The sequence below is a fragment of the Mesoplodon densirostris genome, chromosome 4 (genome assembly GCF_025265405.1).
Source record: "Mesoplodon densirostris isolate mMesDen1 chromosome 4, mMesDen1 primary haplotype, whole genome shotgun sequence".
NCBI lineage: Eukaryota > Metazoa > Chordata > Mammalia > Artiodactyla > Ziphiidae > Mesoplodon > Mesoplodon densirostris.
The window spans coordinates 148,615,242-148,638,894 of NC_082664.1; the positions used below are offsets into that span (position 1 = coordinate 148,615,242).

Here is a 23,653-nt window from a genome sequence, read left to right on the forward strand (position 1 = left end):
TTTTCTATTTCAGTAGGGCGTATTTGCCCCCTGTATTTTTTTTTTTTTTTAGATTTTTTATATGGGCCATTTTTAAAGTCCTTCTTGAATTTGTTACAATATTTTTTTTCTGTTTTCTTTATTTCTTTTGGGTTTTTTTTTTTTGGTCACGAGGCATGTGGGATCTTAGCTCCCCAATCAGGGATCAAACACGCACCCCCTGCATTGTAAGGTGAAGTCTTAACCACTGGACTGCCAGGAAAGTCCCTTGCCCCCTATTTTAAGTCTTCTTTAAGCATTCGGAAAGAAATGAGTTACAAATACATCATTTTGACCTTGAGTACTGAGCTCTGGAGATAGCGCAGATCCAGACAGACAAGGCGCATCTTTGACGGACAGCCCTCTCTCAGGTCGTGCACTAGCGCGACCACCATTCCCTCCACCAGCTTTGGGCTGGTTTTTCACCAGGGCTTTTGTTAGATAGTATCACAGTGTGGGAGAGAGAGCTCTGGGCCAAGCACTGGGGGACCTGGGTCCTTGCTGCTCTCCCACAGCCTGACGGTGTGACCTTCCAGCCCTGGGAGCCCAGGACTCCACAACACGTCTCCTCTGCCGGCACCAGCCAGACCCCTACTCCCCTCTCCCCAGCCTTCCCTCCCCACCATCCCCTCCCCCTCACTCATTTCTAGGAGTGAGAGCCTGAAGCCCCCTTCAAGGCTGCAACTGTCATAATCCAACTTTACCCGAATAACAGCGTGTATTAGGCTGGTTCACAGACTGTTCAGGTGGGTGAGGGGCTGATACAGTACCTGGTAAAGCGGGTGTCGCTGGGGAGTGGCTCCCTGGCGGGGGCTTTCCTCTCACTTCGTACCATCGTAAGCCCATCTTCAGAAACGGTCAGCCAGGGATGGCAGGTGTGCTCGTTCAGGCGAAAGTAGCTGCCTGCGAGGAGAGGAATCACACAGACACACACACCCCCAACAGCCAGTCACTCCTCTGCTTTCTCCACATTGTGCTCCATGTGGGCCGAGGCTTCACCACGCGTGGCCAGCTTAGCTTCCTGCACGATACACGTGAGCCTGGACTTTGCGTGGTAGTGACCCTCATGCTAATAATGGTGGCAGTTAACGTGTTGGGGGTTACCGTGAGTCTAGTACTGAGCTAAGCGGTAACTCTTATCTCATTCACTCCTTACAAGTACCCAGGGGTTAGTATTTCCATCTTGTAGAGAAGAAAACTGAGGTACAGGGTGGTTGAGAAGTCAGCTGGCAGATGACAGAACTCATATTCGAACCCCAAGCCCCTCTGATTCCAGTGGCTGCGCCCTTAAATGGGAGGCTGTAAATACCTGCTGGTGAACAGGAATTTCTAACCTACTTGACAAGGGGAATAGCAATTGAGGGAATTCTTAACGATCAATTTGACAAAGGTTAGCAAAATTCCACATTCAACTTTCAATTAGGGCAGCCGGGGAGAAGGAAGGAGATTGTAACCCTCTCCAAATCATGGTTAAAACAAAGCACACGGAAAAAAAAAAAGGTACCCGGCTGCCCAGGTGGCGCAGTGGTTGAGAATCCGCCTGCCGATGCAGGGGACATGGGTTCTGTGCCCCAGTCCGGGAAGATCCCACATGCCGCGGAGCGGCTGGGCCCGTGAGCCATGGCCGCTGAGCCTGTGCGTCCGGAGCCTGTGCTCCGCAACGGGAGAGGCCACAACAGTGAGAGGCCCGCGTACCGCAAAAAAAAAAAAAAAAAAAGTACCGAATGGGTTTAATAAATTAGTTTTTTAAAAAATCCTTTGTTTAGGGACATAGTAACTCATTCTCCATCATTGTCTCTTAGTCTAACTCCTCAGTTCGCATTCTGTCATGTTCATTGCTTTAAATTCTACTTCAGGCCTCACCATCAAGCTGTTCACATTTTTTTTTCTTTTTTGGCTGCGTTGGGTCTTGGTTGCTGTGCGCAGGCTTTTTCTGGTTGCAACGAGCGGGGGCTACTCTTTGTTGCGGTGCGCGGGCTTCTCATCGCGGTGGCTTCTCTTGTTGCAGAGCACAGGGTCTAGGCGCGTGGTCTTCAGTAGTTGTGGCTCAGGGGCTCTAGAGCGCAGGCTCAGTAGTTGTGGTGCACGGGCTTAGTTGCTCCGTGGCATGTGGGATCTTCCCGGATCAGGGATCGAACCTGTGTCCCCTGCATTGGCGGGCAGATTCTTAACCACTGCACCACCAGGGAAGCCCCAAGCTGTCCACATTTATTTCCACAATTCGATGCTGCTGGAAATTTCATTTGCTATCTGAGCGGACAGACCAGGGGGAGGCAGGTTCCCACCTTGCAGCTGACAGGCATGGCGCTTACTGGCTGCTCTCTAGGCCCAAACAAGGATCATTTTTTGAACGGATAGATATGTCTTTTGCCGATTCATGTTTATTTAAGTTTTTTGTAAATACACTCTTAACAAATTATTTGAACAAAGGAATTCAGAGAGAATAATAACCAAGGGCTGGCTGTACCTTTTGCTCTGTTCTCTTTTATCGAAACAGCCAGAATTTGACATTTCAAAACACCAAGTCAGCACAAGAAATTAGAAATGCCAGTCAACCAAAGGAAAGTTCCATCACAATATAAAAGAAAAACCTGAGTCCTAATCCCAGCCCTAACCCCTACTGCCTTTGGCAGCCATGTAACTTGTTTTTTGCATCTCTGTGGAAGGAGCATAAGTGGGGACTAATCGCATACCTTTCCTCCTGGTATTGGAAATGAGGACAAAATGACCCTACATCCCTCAGTGGAAGATCCCAGCCACAGGAACGGTGTCCCCTGAGCCCTGGGCCCAGGCTCCCTCCTTCTGCTTCTTACCTGCCTCTCACCCAATCTGCAGCTGGCCTGAGCTGGGCTTGCTCTGTGAGGTGTGTGAAGAGCCGCCTGGCTTTAGCGCACCTTAGCAAAGCTCAGAACCCAGAGCCGTGGCAGTGCTGGGATAGCAGGAGATGCATGGAATGTTTCTAGTGATATCTCTGCTGACTCAGGACTTGAACATGAGATGTGACAATTCTATGACGTGCTGATGGCAAGTGCGGGGGGGCGAGGGGGAGCTGGACGTGGATGTGGGCCCCCACTAAGGCATCCGGGGCTACGTTGGGCCTGTGGGTAAGGAGATGTTTGGGCTGATAGCAGGGAGATAATCCATGGCCCATGGCTCCTCCTGGGAATTTCATAAAGACCACGTCCCAGGGGTGGTGTTCAGCCTGTGTGAAACGTGGTTTCTGGGCCACCCAGGTCCAGTGTGACAAGCCTCTAGCCCACCTGAAGGTCATGGAGAAAAACCCTGAGTTCTAATGCTTGCTCAGCCACCCCATTGCTGAATGACTTGGGCCTTCGGTCTCCCCTTCTGTAAAATGGGACCCCAGGGCTTTGATCACCCCTGAGCCCCTTCCCAGCCTGATTTGCCATGTGTTCATATCAGTGAACATTTATCGATTTAACAATGAAGTCATAGCAGCCCTGGGTCTGCCACAAGGGGGTCACTTTGGGCCCAGAGAGTATGCGGCGGGGGTCACAGACCTGTGGTGTGGACTGTAGCAGGCTCGCTCCTTGCGCTGGGGCCCCCCATGTTGAGGGCTCGCACGTAGATGGTGTAGCTCTGCCAGGGCTGTAGCTGCACCAGGCACTCGCAGGTGGGGATGCCCACAACAGACCTGGGCAAGGAGGCAGCTGAAGTCACCCTGGGGCCGGGGCAGCCAGGCCCAAGCACCAGGCCCTCCTTTCAAAGCAGAGATTTTTAACTCCCCCCGCCACCACCCCTGTCCTCTGACCTCCAGCAGCGGTGCAGGCAGGAGTGTTGAGCCCCTCAGTGCTCCCTCCCACTCAGGTCCACTTTTCTCATTTCTTTGTATCCCTTCTGTCTGTGGCTCTCTCCCCTCCAAGCTCCCCACCCCATGTCCCAGGCACCTTGTCTAACGCTGCATGGCGGGGGCATGCGTGCAGTTGAATCCAGTGTGTCTCAGTCTGTCTGGTAGGGACACACCCTCTCTGAGGGCAGGGGTCAAGTACCACTTACATAAGCACAACGCTGGGCCCCTAGCAGTCTCTCAGTCTGCGTTTATGAACAAATGATATGGCTAGAGCTGAAAGGCCCACAGAAGCCCACTGCTATTAACCTCTTTGAGGGCAGCTACCTACTGGGAATAATTCAATTTATGCAAGTGGTACAGTACAGGATTACAAGCCCATGGTTGCCACTGTCTGTACTCCTGCAGCTGCCAACCCCATTTCAGTTCAGTAGGAAAGAGAAGCCTTCAGGGTGATGCCCATTTACAGATAAAACACCCACACCTGGCGAGGCCGGGATGTCCAGGTCACTCTGAGGCTACAGCTCTGGCCAGAGGGGCACTTTTACATATTCATTCCATAAGTATTTTTAATTTTATTTATATATTTGGTTATGCCGGGTCTTAGTTGCGACAGGTGGGCTCCTTAGTTGCAGCTCACTGGCTCCTTAGTTGCGGCTCAAGGGCTCCTTAGTTGTGACATGCAAACTCTGAATTGTGGCATGCAAGTGGGATCTAGTTCCCTGACCAGAGGTCAAACTCTGGCCCCTGCATTGGGAGTGCAGAGTCTTAACCACTGCGCCACCAGGGAAGTCCCTTCATTCAATAAGTATTAACTAAACACCTTAGGTTTCAGAGACTGTGTGGGGAGGCCCTAGGGAAAATTAATGTAGTCCCTGCCCTCATAGAGCTTACAGTCTAGAAGAGAGGCATTTCCCAAGCCATCACTGGAAGAAACATAAGATGGTAACCATGACAAGTTGACAGTGTACTATAGAAGGTATAGTAGGGGAAAGGTGACTTTTGAGCTGAACTCTGAAGAATGATGAGGAGGTAATTGGATAAAAAGAGAGTAGAAGAGTCTCCTACATAGAAGAAGCATGCGCAAAGGCCCTGTGGCAGGAAGAAGCATGGACAGTAGGAGGAACTAAAATATGACCAATGTGGTTGGGGCCAGAGAGGGAGGGAGAGCTGGTGTGGTTAACCTGGAGAGGCAGAAAGGGGCCAGAGCCTGTGAAGGAATTTTGTCTTTTCTCCAGAGCAACAGGATGCCATGATTAGGTTTATACTAGGAGAGTCAGCACCATCCCAGATCACCTAGGTCAGTGACCAGCCTTCTGATAACCCCAATCATAATGGGCTGGTCCCAGGTATCAGGTGCCCTTAAAGTATCAGCACAAGTTGCAAAGGAAATCCAAACCATTCAGGTGGCCAGACCACTGGACTCACTGCCCTGCTTCTGAGGATCCCCAGAAGTAGATCAGCAGCCAAGGTCAGCAACCAAGGTCAGCAGCCCTGATGTTCTTGTGGACACATGGATTCTACCTGGGGCAAATGGGTGGGTGGGATAGATGGCCACGGCCCAAACCCTGAATTTAGCATGGAAGAATCTGTTGACACCAAATCCCTCTCTTCCATTTCTCCAGAGCCGGGTAGGTACACAGCAGGGCAGCCCCTGGGACTTGGTGGCTGGTACCGGGCTGCCTGGTTCATTCCCCTTCCACAAGCTTCTGCACTGCCTGGTTGTAACCCAGAGGTACATCCATGTTTCCTCCACTGTACACAGCTGTAGATTCGTAGGATCTGCAGGCCCTTGTGATCACTGAGTCCAGCCCTCTTTTATCTGTGAACCCCTCCAGATCTCTGCCAACCAAAGGGGAATGTGAGCCACCAGACAGCCTTCTACCATGGACATGATGTTCTTTATACATTGAAATCTAATCTCTTTCACTTCTGCCTCTCACAGTTCTCTCTACTTCTTAAATTCCAGCCAGGCGGGTCTCCTGGTTCCTCCAGTACAGGAAGCTCACGCCTGCCCAGGGGCCAGGTGCTGCCTGCATCCACTGTCTCAGGCCTCAGCCCTTCCCATGCATCAGGTCTCAGTTCAGACGTCTACTCTATCCAAAGTAAGCCCCCACCTCCACCGCATTCCCTATTTCACTGAGTTTCTTTTCCCTTCATAGCACTGTGTATTTTAAGCATTTGTTTTCTTGGTTTTGGTTTATTTCCCCCCACTCGACTGTCAGCTCTGGAAGGGTGGGGAATTTGTCTGTCTGGTTCACCAACGCCCAGGCACCACCTGTGCACTCAATACTTGTTGAATGAATGATGGTAAACCTTGGTTGGGCTAAGAAAGCAAACCTGAGGTTTACCATTTATTCACTCATCCATCGTTCACCTTCAATGGTAGCATTCCAGCTATTTCTCACAAAACTAAGCAACCTAAAATTAAGGTTCCTGTGTGTCACAAATTCTGACCTTCTCTCCAGACTCCACACATTTCCTAAGCTCTGTCACTGTGTCAAGGCCTCTCGTGCCCAGCCAGTGCCCCTCATGACTCACTCAGTTACGCCCGAGGCTCCCGGCGCTTCTGCCTGGGTCAACTCCACCGTGTATGAGTCCACAGGATTCAGGTTCCCAGACTCCCAGCAGATCAGCGCAGCCTCTTCACAGCTCCTTATCTCTTTGCTTTTCATAATGGGGGGGCAAGGCGCTAAATTCAGGGGAAAGGGAGAGATGAACAAACCTGTTCACATCCAGCCCTGTGGTCCAGAGCATGGGCAGACATCGCAAGCACTCTCTTCCTACAAGAGATTCAGTGCAATAGAAAGCTATAGACTGAACATTTGTGTCCCCATCCAAATTAATATGTTGAAACCTATTCCCCAATGTGATGGTATCTGGAGTCTTTGAGAAGTGATTAGGTCATGAGGGTCAAAGGGGTTTATTATACAAGAAAACCCAATGAGCTCCCTTGCCCCTTTCTGCCATGTGAGGACACAGCAAAAAAGACAGTTGACTCTGAACCAGGAAGGGTCCTCACCAGACACTGAATCTGCTGGCACCTTGATCTTGGACTTCCCAGCCTCCAGAACCATGAGAAATAAATTTCTGTTGTTTATAAGCCACCCAATCTGTAGTATTCTGTTATAACAGCCCAAATGGACTGAGACACCAGGGAATCCCTTTCAGATGTTCCTGGAATGGAGGATGGTTGCAAGGTTCAAATGGTACTGTGTCCAAGAGCAGTACTTTTTTTTTTTTTTTTTTTTTTTCTTTTTGCGGTATGCGGGCCTCTCACTGTTGTGGCCTCTCCCGTTGCGGAGCACAGGCTCCGGATGCGCAGGCCCAGCGGCCATGGCTCACGGGCCCAGCCGCTCCGCGGCATATGGGATCCTCCCAGACCGGGGCACGAACCCGTATCCCCTGCATCGGCAGGCGGACTCTCAACCACTGCGCCACCAGGGGGGCCTCAAGAGCAGTACTTTTTGATATTTTGAGACCAACTGTGAGAAAATGTCCCTGCCATATCAGACATATAGATTTGGTGTATTAAATGAATGAAAAAAATGCAAAGCTATTCCTGCCCTTCTAAGTGAAATCAAGAGCCCTGCCACATCAAGAAAGCCGTGACTCTTGTGTCCCCTTCAGTGAAGGTCCTGCTACAGAAATAAATGGCCCCCTTACCTGTCATGTACACTGCACACTCACTGGCAGGGCTGAGGCCAGCCCTGTTCTGAGCTGTGACCAAAAATTCATACTGGGTATTTGGCACAAGGTTTGTCACTGAGCAATATGTTTCTTTGACCATCATCGTAAACTCTGGGGAAAAAATAAAGACAAGAATTCAACCCTAAAATAGGCCAACTGGCTCTAAGTTCATTGCGCTGTAATCTATTTCCCTGTAATGGATACAGAACTGGCCACCAATTCCTCCCATCTGTATATGCATGCCCTTCGGCAGCGTGACTTGGCTGATCCTTCCATTGAGAGGTCTGGTCTTTCCCACTGTGCCTTGAAGCTGGGCTTAACCATGTGACTTGCTTTGGCCAATGGGACTATAGCAAACATGGTACAGAGATTTGGGAGGTGCTGGTGCACAGGGGCCTTGTCCTCTTCCTGCCAGGCCTTGTCCTCTTCCTGCCTCCCTTCCACTTTCATGGGAACAACCTTCAGCCAGCCTCCTGGAGGATGAGATCACATGGACAGAGGCCTCAGCTGTTGCAGCTGAGGCCCTAGACATATAAGCAAGGCCATCCTAGCCCATCCAGCCCTACCAAGCTGACCCAGACCAGAAGAACTGTCCAGCCAATTCATAGAATTATAATAAATCATAAATGCCATTTTATTTTATTTTTAAATTTTATTTATTTATTTTGGCTGCGCTGGGTCTTAGCTGCAGCACACAGGATCGTCGTGGTCGCACACGGGCTTCTTAGTTGTGGCATGCAAACTCTTGGATAAATGTCATTTTAAAAATTGAAGTACCTTTGATTTACAATGTTAGTTTCAGGTGTACAACATAATGATTCGATACTTTTATAGATCATACTCCAGTTAAAGTTATTATAAAATATTGGATATATTCCCTGTGCTGTACAATATAGCCTTGTAGCTTATTTATTTTATACATAGTAGTTTGTACCTCTGAATTTCCTACCCCTGTTCTGCCCCTCCCAACAAATGAATGAATATAAATATTTGTCATTTTTAGCCAATATGTTGTGTACATGTGTGTGTTTGGGGGTGTTGTTACACAGCAAAAGCTAACTGATACACGTCCAAACATCCCCAGACTCTTGAAAGGCAGTAATAAGTCATTAATCCACTCTCTGATATCAGTTCCTTTATAACAAAGTGATCCATTAAAGATCTTTATTGATCCCCAGGACAAAGCCCCAACACAATGGCCTCTTCTGCAGAGGGTGCCAACAGGGTTGATTTGTGGCAAAAACTGACAGATCGATCAGATCTGACTTTTTGGTCCACAATCTCCCTTTTCAAATCTCCCCTTCCCACGCCCCCCCCCCAAATGCCCTCGTTAGTCCTTATTCTGACCACCCTCACTCTCCCTCATCATTGCTTAAACTAACTTTTCTCAAGGATTCCCCTTCCTTCCAAATCCCTGGGCAGATAAACCATCCTCACCTTCGGCACATAGAACGCTCCACCTGCATGACCCGGTACAAGGAGAAGAGCTCTGGGCAGGGAGCCTGCAGACTTGATTCTCATCCTGGTTCTGCCATAAATTCACGGTGTCCCCACAGACAGCTCATTTCTCTCTAGGTCCCAGATTCCTCATCCATAAAATGGAGATCTCTAAATCCCTTTCCAGCAGTCTCACTCTGACCCCATGCACACAGAATAGGCCCTGCCAGGCTGGCCCTAATCCCTGATTCCTTCGGACGCTCAGCGGGGGCTCCTCTGCTCTCTCTCTCTCTTTATTTTTATTTTTTTGGCTGCACCATGCAGTCTGTGGGATCTTAGTTCCCCGACCAGGGATCGAACCCATGCCCCCCTGCATTGGGAGCATGGAGTCTTAACCACTGGCCTGCCAGGGAAGTCCCCTCCTCTGCTCTCTGGACTCTCCCTTCTCAATAGGACACTGGCTTATCTATTATGGGAGGTAGGCAGGTATCTCAGCCCTAACCCCGGGCCTGCCAGCTCCATTTCCCTGGGAAGAGAATGGGCCAAGAGCTGCCCACAGTGGAGGCTGGGGGCCATTCCCAGCAGCTGGCTCCATCTGGGAATGTGGATCAGATCAGGAGCAGCCCTCCCAGGCTGAAGAACCCCCCTCAGCCCCCATGGGGGTCTGCAGACTAACCTTCCAGATTCTCCCAACACAGGGTTGCTCTGAGGAGAGCCAGCCCGCGCTCACATGCCAGGACCTGCTAGAACCCAGCCAGTCCAGCTGGGCCTCTTCAAGGAGGGGTGTCCCCACCTCTCTTGCACACAGTGCAGCCAGAGACTTATCCCAAGGACAACTCTGACCCAACAGTGGTAGATACAGTCCATATACCTTAGCCTGGCCTTGTGATCCTCCCCAGTCAGGCCCCAACTTGCCTTCCTATTCCTTTCTGCCATGCTCACCTGCCTGCATCCCATCCTCTGTGTAGTTCCCAGATCGTGACAGCTCCAAGGAGCCAGGTGTGCAGGTTCATCCCATCTCTACCTTCCCAACCTCCAGGAAGGCAGGGCCCTGGCCTCTGAGGGGCCTTAGCTGTTCTGGAGCGAGGTTCTGTTCCTGGCAGAGCCTCACCTGCTCGGTCCTTCCCAGGCGAGCTGTCCTGCACTGGCCAGTAAGATAGCTGATAGCTCTCCACGGTGTCATCGGAGTATAAGCTCCAGCACACTCGGACTGAGGAATCTGTGGCTGAGTTGGGGGCCTGTGGGTTTATCACTGGAGCAGAAGGAGCTAGAAAAGGAAAACAGAGAAAAACAAAAAGGAGGAGACTTTAGAGGTATGGATTGGGAATGGCCCCTTTTACAGGACAACCAATCCCTCAATGCATCCTTGGACTTTGGAGATGGAAAAGGCAGCCCAGAGTGGACAAGGATGGGAGGGCCAAACCCCCCAACCGTGAGCCTGAAGCAACCGGTATGTCCATTCCTGCTTTGACCAATCCACACAAGCTAGAGGAGGGGGGGTTGGTGACAGCAATTCAAGCTGGGGTGTGGTTTGTAAGTCCTGACCTAGGGATGGGTCCTCTGACCCTTCCACGCCATCCAAAGAGGCAGGACAGCCAGGACCACAGCCCTGCTGACCTCAGCCCTGGAGTGAACAGAGGAGTGAAAGAAGCCTTCAACAGGGATGCCTTGCTTTTTCTGGGGGACCCATCCAACAACCATCTCCTTCATTATGATGAGAGAAGATTGGGTTTGGCCAAATTGTGCTTTTCAGAACCAACTTCTTTAGAGTCCATCTACTGAGTTAATTCTTTTCTTCTCTGTAGGTTAATATTTCTGCCTCCCCCAGCCCCACACAGGCTCACCCACAACCAAGAAACACTCCTTGTTTTTCTTCCATAATTCTCCAATGGCAGCACCTCCCTCCATCCCAAGCTTTCAAGAACATCCTTATTTTCAAATTCTGAAATTGTTCAGTCCAGGTAAGACTTAAAGGAATGAACTCAGCCTTTCCTTGCTGGTTAGGGGCTGGAAGACCCTAACATGACAAAGGTGAGAAGAGAAAGAACATGTATCCCCACGTGATGGAGTTCAGGATGCAAGAAGATGCCTTCTATACCCTGAAGAGAACAGCCCCATCAGGGGATGCAGTAAGAAGAGGGATGGCTCCAGATGGAAGCAGGAGGGTGATGGTCTGCATGGGACCTGGACACAGGAGGGTGAGGAAGAATCTCCATGTTTCTCAAGTGCTGACTTGGGTGAAAGTGCCTTTTCTTCCAAAAGACTGGGCCTGATTACTTGGGCAACACCATCCCTAGACCATCCAAAGGACTTCATAGCTCAGTGAAATCTCCCCTTGACCCAGTAAGTCTAAGAATGGCCTCCAAGATATATAATTAAGGACATTCATTTCACTATGGTTTATAAAGGTGAAAAACCTAGAAACAGCATCCAACAGTTGAGGATTAAGTAAACAGATTAAGGTATATAGCCATCAGGGTGATGTTGTAGAAGAATTTATCAGTGCAAGAAAATATTCATCACAATTGTTTTGCTATAAAAAGAAAGCAGATTACAAAACAGTAATTCCATTTTTATTTTTTAAAAATCTGTATAAAGGAAAAACCAAATGATATACAAAACATTGTTCAGAATGTTGCTGGGTGTTGGTGAGAAAAGAAAGGTGAGCAATCAATAAAAGCTAAATTGTAGTATCGTTCTTAAAAATAAGTTATCACAATAAGATTTTTAAGAGCTACCTGGCACCATGTGACGTGCTGTACATACATTACCGTATTTATTTCCTACCATGTCCCCATGAGTCATGATTATGTCCATTTTACAGACAAGGAAACCAAGGCTCAGAGAGGTTAGGTAAGTTGTCCAGGGTCACACAGCTAGGAAGTAACAGGGCTGGGATTCTCACCAGCTCCATAGGATTCTAAAGCCCATCTCTTAACCCTATGCTAAAAACAGCCACCTTGGAGGAACATAAATACAACAGTCTAGGAAATAAAATTTGGGATACTTGCTTGGAGTAAATTAGGCTTTCTGGGGCCAGATGTCGGCACCCTGGAGAGTGAGGGTGGGTATTTACCCCAGGAAGGTCAGCCTCTGTTTTCACCCTTACAAGTCATAAAGACAAAACCATGAAGCTTATGCAGCTGGTGGGGGGAAAATGCCTGTTTCTAAATCTTTATGATTTTTTTTTTTTAGCCATCAAAGTTTCTAACTCAAAGCTCAGGGAAACCGGTGTGAAGTATGCACACAAGTGAGATACGCACCTGGGATGGTGTTAATGGAGCCCATAAGCTCCTCCACCTCAGAGAAGTCCAAGGTCTGGTCTTCAAATTCAGGCTGCGCTAAGATTTCCACATCTGTTTTTGTTTTCAGGAATTTTCCGAGTCTGTGAGTATAACAAGACACACTAACAAGAATGGAGGGGCATTCTCCTCGGGTGTCACTGTTGATAAGCAACGAGGGCCTCTTGGCTGAACTTTTATTTCCTTATTTTAACATGCTGCGGGCTGCCTTCTGGCATCTGCTTCAGTGACTGACCTACGAGGTCACCCAAGGGGATGGGCAGGTTGGTTTCCGCCTTTGAGGAGAGGCGAAGGGGTGGGGTCATGTCAGAGGGTAGGGGGCGGGAGGATGTCCACCTATGAGCCCCAGATCCACACCTTCTGGAAGATCCTCTGATGCTGACCTGGGAGTTCCCCCCCACATCACCCCAGGCCCCAGAGACATACAGCCCCTCTGGGGCTCCCTCTCCACGTGGTCAAGTGCCCTCAAGTCGATGACCATGGACCGGGGCTCTGGGTCTCCTGCACATGCTCCTGGCCATCACAGGGTTTGTAAGTAGCAGAGGCACAATTTGTAACCATGTCTGTCTTTTGCCAAAACTCATGCTCTTAACCCTTATATTATTAAGCTTCAGTGTTCGTGTTGCTTTACAGACATTGTCTAATTTTATTCCCATAAAGCTATCCCTGTTTGTAGGTAAGGAAGGTGGGTCCTAGACTGGTTGGACTTGCTCAAGGTCATGGGGGTAGCAGGATTTAAACTCCAGTCTGACTCTATAACGTGCATGCTTTCTGCAGCACATGGTCTGGGCCCTGGCCCAGCTGGGGGATGCTGGGGATGATCTCTGTTCCTCCTGCTGAAAGGAGGGGCGCAGAGAGGAAATCTGACCCTGGGCTTGCAGGCTAGGCCTCATAATATGCTCCCTTCCAGCTCTGAGATTCTAAGATTTGGTACTAGCGGGTCCTTGTGATCCCATACTGTCCTTCCAAAGCCAGTGCTATTTACTCGTAGGGGCAGACACAAAATCTGAAACTGGGAGCATATAACCAAGTGGAACTGATATCTAGTTGGATATCTAGAGGTAAAAGGAACAGAAAAAATACATGTCAGGGCTTCCCTCGTGGCGCAGTGGTTGAGAGTCTGCCTGCCGATGCAAGGGACACGGGTTCGTGCCCCGGTCCGGGAAGATCCTACATACCGCGGAGCGGCTGGGCCCGTGAGCCATGGCCGCTGAGCCTGCGTGTCCGGAGCCTGTGCTCCGCCACGGGAGAGGCCACAACAGTGAGAGGCCTGCGTACTGAAAAAAAAAAAAAAAAAAAAAAAAAAGAAAATACATGTCACAACAAAAGTATTACCTCTCAGTCATAGCCACAGCATCCTAAAAAGGAGGAGAAAGAGAAAAAATATTGAATTGAATTTGGAAATAAATTTCTTTTTCAAACTATATAATAATATAAACATATGTTAAAACTTGGAAATGAGTAAAAGAGAAAAATCAGCCATGTCCCATGCCCTAACAAAAATGACTCTTATGACACCTGTATAGTTTCTTCCCATTAACATTATGTGAGCACTTTCCAGGTTACAAATGGTCTTCTGGATCATCAATTTGAAAGACTGTGTAACAGTTCATTGAATAGAAACTCCATCGTTCACTCTACTGTTGGACATTTTGGTTGTTTCCAATTTGTCACCATCATAAATAACAGAGAAGACGTCTTCATATATATCACTTTCTCCACAATCTGGATTATGTCACTAAGCTACAGTGATATTGAGGAACCATTGGTTCAAAAGGTCTGAGTAGTACTGAGGACTCTGATGGTGCCTGCCCACCTGCTGTCCACCTTGGGTCACAGCTCCCTGGCCACCCCAAGCACGGCAGGAAGGAGGTGCTGTTGGGCTTGGAAGGACCACTGTGGCGTGGCCAATGTAAAGGCTGTATTTGGTAACTAGGAAGCTCTGGAGACTGAGGGCCCCTCCCTCACATACTGGGACCCCACTGCTGCCCCATATTCCTGTGGGACCTTGTAAAGAAAGGAGACCCCAGCTCTGAGCTTGAAATTCCCACAGTCTGGCTACATGGGGACTTGGGGTCAAATTGAAGTGGATTTCAAGGGTATCAAGAGATGGGTTTTTTTTTTTTTGTATGTCTGAGCTTATGAAGTGAGATGTATAATGGCTGCACTAGTAACTGGGAAACAGGAGGTGCCTTTTTAGCCTGGAGATCTTTCTCCCCAGACCTCCAGGAGGCTGTCTGAGATGGCCAGAAAAGTCTCAGAGCACCGTTTTTTGTTTGTTTTGTTTTTGTTTGTTTTAATTTTTGGCTGCGGCACGTGGGATCTTAGTTCCCCAACCAGGGATCGAACCCGTGCCCCCTGCATTGGAAGGCGGAGTCTTAACCACTGGACTGCCGGGGAAGTCCCCTCAGAGCACTGTTTTTGCCCCACTTCACGATGAGGGCACAGATCTCTGGGTAACCAGGACAGAGGAACAAAGACTCTGGTGTTAGCTGAGCAATGGTGGAGGGAAGGGTCAGCTGTGTATGAGCCTGCTCAGCCACTCATGGTGAAGCTGTGCAGAGAGATGAAGGATGTATCATCATGGTGATACATCCAGTGGAATCAAATTAATGCTGACCGTGAAAGTTGGTTCCAACATCTCCAGGCAGAGAGGGGACAATCTAACCTACTCTAATCATAATTGTCATTTCAGTTCCTTATTTCATTTCACTTCATTACTGACCTTAATGAAATCAACTTTCTCTTCATGACACATCTCCTCTATTGTTTCCATCAGTTCTTTGCAGGTTTCAAGATTTTCTCCACAGCTGACCAGCTGTCCATACAAGGCTTCCAGCTTCTCTTTCTTTTTGTCCTCTAGAGCTTGTATTTTTTCTTCATATTTTTGAGCAAGTGTTTCCAAGATCTCATTGTAATGTGACTCAAAGTTTTTTTCTTGTCTTCCAAAATTCTCCTGCAAGATATAGTTGATCTCAGCCATCATTTCACTGCATGTATGTTGACTACAGAGTTATTTGAGGCATGAAAATGTATCTATCCAGAGATGTTTTAGTCCCTCCCTGTTGTCTTAACATCGCTTGCCAGGGTGCTGAGGTGGACAAAAGGGTAGCTAGGACCAGGAGTCTCCAGCTAGAACCCCAGCAATAATCTTAACAAGAATTACTGCTTTCTCTGCTGGCCGCATTTTGCAATCCTCTTCCCCATACCCCACCCACTTCTGTTTTAGCCACCTCCCATCACCATGACAACCGACCAGGAAGACTTCCAGTGATGAGTCAGCCCGACACTGGAACTTTGGACCTTAACATGGAGATGTCTGCCCTGGGAGAATCCCACCTATCTTTCCCTCCTGAACTCTCAACATCTCGCAACACTCACCTCCACTCCCTGATGCTTGGATTATACAAACATCAGGATCACACAGATTCTCATATCAACTAAGAAAAAGGTGCAGGGGAAGGGGAACAAGCCGGGTGGTGCTGCCTAATAGATGAGAAAAGGCAGGAAGACAGAGAGAGGGTTGTGCCAGTATTTAATCCTGGAACGCGGTGGATGAGAAACATTACTTAAAGCATATCAAATCCTGGTCCCCCTAAATTAGATTGGAAGCCCAGGAGAGCTCTGTGGGTTCTGATTTATACCATCCTTATTAGATAACAGAGACATTTCCAAAGAAGAGGCTCTTATCAATCATTCAGGGAGTATTTACTGAGCACCTACTGTGTACACATTCTAAGACTTGCTCAGAATGGTGGAAGAGAGGGAAAAGCAGTAGGTGACCCCCACCAGTGTTGAGTGTAAAAGGAAGAGCTTAGAGTCCTCACTGAGGTGAAGCTGCTCTGAACAGAGAGTGAGCTGGCAGTACAGAGGGTAGGGAGTTCTGTCCTGGCTGTTGTATACTTGCCCTCCTACCACCCACCACCCTATGCTTAGATGTGGAAGGGCTTCTTGTCCCTTCTCTGTGCCTTCTATAGGGAATTAGTGGAATAGCTGCCCTCCCTTTTAAGATCGGGGGTGGGGAGGAAAGTCTAGCTTCACGGGAAGGGGGCCCAGGGCTTAGTTCATTCATATGAGTTGCTCCTGTTGATACAATCTGAGGCTGCCTTAATAGAAGAAGAGCATCCACATGAAGAGAGGGGACACAGGAAGTCCTCTGGTCCTTATTTCTGGGCTACCTCATTTGGATGGCTAGGTTGCATGCTGGCATCACAGCAGTGGACTTCACACCTACTAGGCACACCCAGGGGACCGTGACGTGTTTGGTGACAGGCACAGAAACTTATTGATCTTATGAGAAATAGGTAACAGCCGAGGAACACTTATCAATGACAGGATGGGTGTCTTGCAATGCCTTATCAGGCTGGCCCATGAAAGGGTCCTATCTTGTAGTAGGACCAGAGCTATAAAGACACCGAAGACTCAGCCCATGAGAGCTAATAGTTCAGTAGGGAATGCTGCCAGGTAATCATTTCCACAGGTACATGCCCACTGTGCTACGGGAGGGCAGAAAGAGGGGTGAGGGAAGAGGAGCAGTACTGACACCATATGTTCCAAGAAAACAGGTTCCCTAACTCATACCAGACACAGCTGATGGAAGCAATGTGTATCTGACTGGGTCAGCAAGCGTGCTCTTACCTCCACAGTGATGAAAACCTCCTCCAAGTGACTTGCAAAATTTTCCATCTCAATAATCTGCTTTTCCAACTTGTACATGTTTTTGTGAATTTCATCCTATCACACAAAGGATCCCAAGAAGGCATTAATGCTATGTTTTCTCTCTCTCTCTTTTGTAGAAGGCATTTTAGATTTATTCCCTGCCTACATACTTGAGATTCAAATGCAATATCCAGAGAAAGGAGGATGAGGGCGATCTATTTACCTTGGCACTTTCCAGTGCTTTACCGAGCGGGGTCACCTCATGCTCCTTGTGCTCATCAAAAACCTTCTCCGACACTCTTATTGGAGTTTTGCAAGTGACACAGAAGACATCGGCAGCTTCTTCCTCATCCTCCTCCTCTGGGATAACGTAGCACTCATACTCCTCACTGGCATGGCCGTGGGTGTACCTATAGGCTTCCCGCAAGTCCTGGCACTGGCCTGCTGAGCCCCATGCCCCGAAGCCCAGGTCCTCAGCCTTCGCAGCCTCGTCACTAAGTCTCCAGTCTCTCTGCTCCCTCAGTGGCTCTCTCCCCATCATCATATAAGGAGGATACTCTGAAACCTCTATTCTGGGCATGCTTTTGTCAATAAACTCATCCCCTAATTCGTGATCATCTTCAAGTCCATATAGATGGACAAGTTCATCCACTTCCTCTCCAAGGTCTCTCTGAGCCTTCCCTTTCATGGGCTGTCTTGGCTCATTGGTCATTTTGGCTTGAACTACTTCTCTTCTCGTCTGAGTGTCTTCTTCTGGGAAGATCTGCAGTCTGTCTTCAGAGTCATACAGATCCATGTGACGAAAGTGGAAGTCCTTGGAAGCAGCGGGCCCGCCCAGCCCTGGTGCCTCCCCCACCTCCCCCTCCATCGTAGCTCTGGGCAGCACTTCTGCACAAGCAGGATTCTTCCTGGACAGTTCCTAGTGGATACCCTGGATCCTAGAACACAAAACCCCATTTATGAGAAGGTCGTTGCAATAGATGGTCATTAGATTGGGCTCAACTTATTCACAATTAAAAACAAATCATCTGAACAGCTCAGTTGTAGTTTCACTTTAAACAATCTGTAAAGAAATGTTTGCTTTCTACAGGAGGATGGGCTTCCTAAGCTTAAAAGAGACAGGAGAAATTATGAAAAAAAAAACCACATAAATTGATTTGACTAACAAATGACCTCTATACTTAGAAAAAACCTAAAAATCTCAAAAGCCAAAATAATAGGAAGTGTTTCAGGCAATTATTATTAAACAAATTATATGAATTAATTGAAAAGAAAAATCTCAGGTTACTGAGCAATGAGAATTTACAAAATAATTTCTTTTGCATATAATATTACCTGTACAAAAACATTTGGAAAATAATTCATCCTTATGAGTAACAGAGAACAAATAAGTCGATGCCATTTTGCCTTTTGATACCCAAGGCTGGGTAAGGGTCCAGTGAAGTGAGTACTCTTACGTGTTGTTGGTTAGAATATGCATGGCCCCACCTTTCTGGAAAACAAGTGTGACAGCATGGATCAAGAGCCTTAAAAATGTTCACACTCTTTAACCTAACAGTCCTCTTCCAGGACCCTAGGGAAAAAATCTCAAATACATCGGAAAAAATTATTTCTATATAAAAATGTCCACCAAAACCTTTTTTTATAACAGCCAAAATTGTAAAGCACTAATGATTAGGAGAATGGTTAAGTAAAGTAGGATATGTTCACCCTGTAGAATATAATGTAGCCTTTAAAATATTAGGGAGAGCAAATGATAGCTTGGAAAAAGACTTACTATATGATACTAAGTAAAATAAACAGAGTACTCATTGTGTATAGACTATGAGGTCCACTATTTTAATGGAGGTACACAAAATCTAGAAAGAATAATAGTAACAGTAAATACAATATTAGTAGTAGCTACTACATATTGAGCACTTACTGTATGCTTTTTCTGTGATAGGCAGTTTATTTTACTTTATTTTATTTTTTAGCTTTTTTTTTTTTTTTTTTTTTTGGCCACGCAGCATGTGGGATCTTAGTTCCCAGACCAGGGTTCACACCTGCACCCCATGCATTTAACCCCTGGACCACCAGGGAACTCCCTGTGCTAGGCAATTTATATACATTCTTCTATGTGGTAGGCACTACTGTTATCCCCATTTTACAGATGAGGAAAGAGTGGCTCTGAGAGGGTATCTTATGCAAGGTCAATGGCTAGTTAGTTGTTGAACTGGGCTTTGAACCTTAGTGTGTGTGGCGGCCGTAAGACTGTGCCTCGCAGATATCCAACTATAGAGGCCATAGATATCCAACTGACCAGAGGCTTTGGCTACACTCTGAAAGCCATCGTCACATTTGCACGGAGGACATGCTTCCCGTGGACGTCTTCCATCCAATGACAAAGTGTAGCAGAGACACTAAGGCAGATCCATTTCTGATAGACACAAAACTACCCTGGAGGCAAATCTTGGCTGGAGGACTCCTTGACAGTCTTGTCAAACCTTTCTTAGAGGACGTGGCAGGTTAGGATGATTCATCAAAACCCTCCTTCCTTCTCTCCTTCACTCGGGGGTCAGACTTGCATCATGATCTGACAGCTCTCTCAGCCTTTCCCATCTTCCTCCCCTTTTTATCTCATACAAGAGTTTCCCCTAATCAAATTATTGCATATCTAATCTCATCTGGTACCTGCTTCTTGGAGGACCTTGATGAACGCTATCTGTTGGACTATAAAGTCCTTGCTTCTCGGCACAGAACTGCCATTATGTTATATTATTTTTTGGTAATAGTTCAACTGATACATAACTCACATAACATACAAATCACCTGTTTAAAGTGTATAAATCAATGGTTTTTTAGTATAGTCACAAAAATGAGCAATGATCACCACAGTGAATTATAGACCATTTTCATCACCTCAAAAAGAAACTGCATCCGTTAGCTATCACCACCCACACTCTCTCATTTCCACTAGCCCTAAGCAACCACCAATCTATTTTCTGTCTCTACTGATTTTCCTATTTGGACATTTCATATAAATGGAATTGTATGATATGTGGTCTTTTGTGACCAGCTTCTTTCTTAGCGTAATGTTTTCAAGGTTCATCCAGGTTGTAGCGTGTGTCAGTACTTCATTTCTTCTTAGGGCTGAATAATATTCTATTGTATGGATATATCATATTTTGTTTATTCATCAGGTGATTTGCACTGTTCCCCATTTCATTTAGGTTGATTTCACCTTTTGGCTATTATAAATAATGCTGCTAAAATATTTGTGTACAAGTTTTTGTGTGCATATATGTTTTAATCTCCCTTGGGTATATACCTAGGAGTGGGATTGCTGGGTCAAACGGTAACTCTGTTTAACATTCTGAGGAATTGCCAAACTGTTTTCCAAAGTGGCTGTACCATTTTACATTCCTACCAGCATTGTATGAAGGCTGTGACTTCTCCACATCCCTGTCAACACTCATTATCGATTTTTTTTTATTATATCATGAAGGCACAGGTGAGCCATGTTGGCGAGCAGGTTAGCAAAGAGAGTTGGAAGCATTATGCAGGCATAAGGAGGACCAACAGAACGTGGTCACCAGGCCTCATGAGAGACCCTCAGCCAGAATCATCCAGATGAGCTGCTCTCAGATTCTTGACCCTCAGAAACCATGCAAGACAATAAATGTTTATTGTTTCAAGCTACTAAATTTTGGAATAAATTGTTATGCAGCAATAGACAACCAATACACTGTCCCAGCCTAAAATAACCTTTTTTCCCTCTTGATACCATTCTCTCCCTCCTTTTTTTTTTTAGCACCCACATTTGGGCTTCTCCAAAGGGTAGCAGTTAAACTATTGATCTTCAGACTATGGCATCTGTACATAAAAACTTTCCAAGGGTTACACGGACATGGATAGTTTTAAGAGTATCAGTTTCCAGATGTCCAGCATAATACTTAATCTTTCCCAGAGCTGCTCTGCCTGGAAACAAGCCAGCAGTCGAGGCTTCCTGCAGGTTACCTTTTCACAATAGTCCTTTTTTTTAAATAAATTTTTTTATTTAGTTATTTTTGGCTGCGTTGGGTCTTCGTTGCTGCACACAGGCTTTCTCTAGTTGCAGCGAGCGGGGGCTACTCTTCGTTGCGGTGCACGGGCTTCTCATTGCGGTGGCTTCTCGTTGCAGAGCACGGGCTCGAGGCGTGCGGGCTTCAGTTGTTGTGGCTCACGGGCTCTAGAGTGCAGGCTCAGTAGTTGTGGCGCACAGGCTCAGTTGCTCCGCGGCATGTGGGATATTCCCGGACCAGGGCTGGAACCCGTGTCCCTTGCATTGGCAGGCGGATTCTTAGCCCCTGCGCCACCAGGGAAGCCCCGAACATATTCTTTTAATACCTGAATAGTATTCCATTGTAGGAATATACCATAGTTTGTTTATCCATTCATCAATTGATGGATACATGGGTTGTTTCCACTTTTCTGGCAATTATGAAAAATGCTGCTCTTAACATCCATGTACAAGTTTTTGTGTGGACATATGTTTTCATTTCTCTTGGGTATATTCTGAGGAGTGGAATTGCTGGGTAATATGGTAACTCTATGATTAACCTTTTGAGAAACTGCCAAAGTCTTGTCCAAAGTGGCTGCACCGTTTTTGCATTCTTATCACCAGTGTATGAGGGTTTCAGTTTCTCCATGTCCTCATCAATACTTGTTTTGTCTATCTTTTGGATTGCGCCATTCTAGTAGACATAAAGTAATATCTCATTGTGGTTTTGATCTGCATTTCCCAGATGCCTAATCATGTAGGGCATTTTTCGTGCATATACTGCCATTTGTATATCTTCTTTGGAGAAATGTCTATTTAAATCCATTGTCCATTGTGATGGGTGATTTTATGTGTCAACTTGGCTGAGCCACCATGTCTAGATATTTGGTCAAACATTAATATTACTAAAATCTTCCAACATAACACATATGCAATAAGGTTTGAGGAAAAGAACAAAAGCAAAAACTTTTTTTTAAAAGGAAACTGATTCACTTTGTTATAAAGCAGAAACACACCATTGTAAAGCAGTTATACTCCAATAAAGATGTTATAAAAAACCATAATGGAAATGAATATGAAAAAGAATATATATGTATAACTGAATCATTCTGCTGTACAGTAGAAATTAACACATTGTTAATCAACTATACTTCAATAAAATAAAAATTTTAAATTATTTATTTATTTATTTTTGGCTGCATTGGGTCTTCGTTGCTGCTTGCAGTCTTTCTCTAGTTGCAGAGAGCGGGGGCTACTCTTCGTTGTGGTACGCAGGCTTCTCATTGCGGTGGCTTCTCTTGTTGCGGAGCATGGGCTCTAGTAGTTGTGGCCCATGGGCTTAGTTGCTCCGCGGCATGTGGGATCTTCCCGGACTAGGGATCGAACCTGTGTCCCCTGCATTGGCAGGGGGATTCTTAACCACTGCACCACCAGGGAAGCCCAGCAGAAACATTTTTAAAGTTACAGTTCAGCACTTTTTCTCCCTAGCCTTAACTTTTATGATCCAAACAGCTTCTCTTAATTTCCATTTCTGGGGTCAAAGCCAGCAGCCAGCTGTTTGTCTAACTACTCACTCTGCAGTTGTGCACAGAAGTCAGGTTCAGTGGCTGCCCCTAGTGACTTTGCTTATCTTTCTGCAGTGAGGGACTTTGTGACCTTCACTGACAGACCTTTCAATAACCATTCTAAAGCTATATAATTAAAAAATGCCATTCATTTTTCTTTCCACTATTTCCACTTTTGATTGCCTTTTATTTATTTATTTATTTCTACGTTCTGGGTTTTAATTCTTTATTTATTTAGTCCGTGCCATGCAGCATGTATCTTATTTCCCCGACCAGGGATCAAACCTGTGCCCCCTGCACTGGAAGCGTGGAGTCTTAACTACTGTACCGCCATGATAATCCTGATTGCCTTTTCAATATAACATTTTCTGACAGCCTAATTGTGAAATCCATGGACACTGCCCTGAGCTCTCTTGACTGATCTATGTCATTCAATCCTATCTGCCCTCCCTTCTCCCCTGGCTCAGCTGTGATCTCCTCCCAGGCCACTGCCTGCTGGAATCTTTGCTGACTCCCTCCCTCAGCTGCTCCTCATACACTGACGTTCCCCAGGCTTCCATCTAGTTCCTCCCCTCACTCTCCACCTGCTCCGGGTGATCTCAGCCATGCTCACAGCTTCCACGTCCCCTTCTCTAAAAATGGCTCCAAACCCTTGTCTCTGGCCCTCATCTCTCCCCAGGTGGAGGCAGAGCTCTAGAGGAGCAGCTGCCTTCCTTTTTTGAGCAGCGTGCAGCTTGTGGGATCTTAGTCCCCGACCCGGGATCGAGCCTGCACCCCCTGTATTGGAAGCATGGAGTCTGAACCACTGGACCACCAGGGAAGTCCTGCAGCTGCCTTCCTGAACAGCCCCTGTCACCTCAAACTCGACACCTCCAGGTATTGTTGCCTGTCACGTTCTGTTCTTTCTACTTTGATGTGTGGTGTGATATCCACCCTCTCAAGCCACACACCTGTGGCCATCTCTATAGACCACTCTAGAAGATGTCTGGAGGCCCCGTTGCCTTGGTAGACGTCCAGAGAGCCCACTTTCTTCAGCCTCTCTGCACACTGGCCTTTAGTGTCTGTGAGGTCCTGAACTGATTCTCTGGGTCCCAGTCCCCTCCTTAGACATTCCTGCTATAGGCCTTCAGTTTCATCCTTGTTTCTCAGCCTCTGT

General features: G+C 47.0%; 1 protein-coding gene and 1 long non-coding RNA gene across 4 annotated transcripts in view; one reads left to right on the plus strand and one right to left on the minus strand.

The window, feature by feature from the left end:
• The window catches only part of LOC132487607 (uncharacterized), a 25,874-nt gene extending 14,263 nt beyond the window's left edge, over positions 1-11,611 (plus strand). Inside the window, exons 5-7 of one of the 3 annotated variants that reach the window (XR_009531658.1) lie at positions 5,793-5,928; positions 10,293-10,400; positions 10,756-11,611. This is a non-coding gene — a long non-coding RNA (uncharacterized LOC132487607). The remainder of the gene's footprint in view (positions 1-5,792; positions 5,929-10,292; positions 10,401-10,755) is intronic. The other 2 variants (XR_009531659.1, XR_009531660.1) reach the window with 2 other exon arrangements.
• The window catches only part of FSD2 (fibronectin type III and SPRY domain containing 2), a 23,028-nt gene extending 5,249 nt beyond the window's left edge, over positions 1-17,779 (minus strand). The window contains exons 1-10 of the mRNA XM_060095347.1: positions 17,135-17,779; positions 16,891-16,986; positions 14,978-15,208; positions 13,588-13,610; positions 12,214-12,335; positions 10,062-10,217; positions 7,490-7,624; positions 6,365-6,515; positions 3,537-3,670; positions 789-921 (exon numbers count right to left, since the gene is read on the minus strand). Coding sequence (XP_059951330.1) covers positions 789-921; positions 3,537-3,670; positions 6,365-6,515; positions 7,490-7,624; positions 10,062-10,217; positions 12,214-12,335; positions 13,588-13,610; positions 14,978-15,208; positions 16,891-16,986; positions 17,135-17,779 — 1,826 coding nt within the window. The remainder of the gene's footprint in view (positions 1-788; positions 922-3,536; positions 3,671-6,364; positions 6,516-7,489; positions 7,625-10,061; positions 10,218-12,213; positions 12,336-13,587; positions 13,611-14,977; positions 15,209-16,890; positions 16,987-17,134) is intronic.
• Between the last annotated feature and the right edge of the window lie 5,874 nt (positions 17,780-23,653).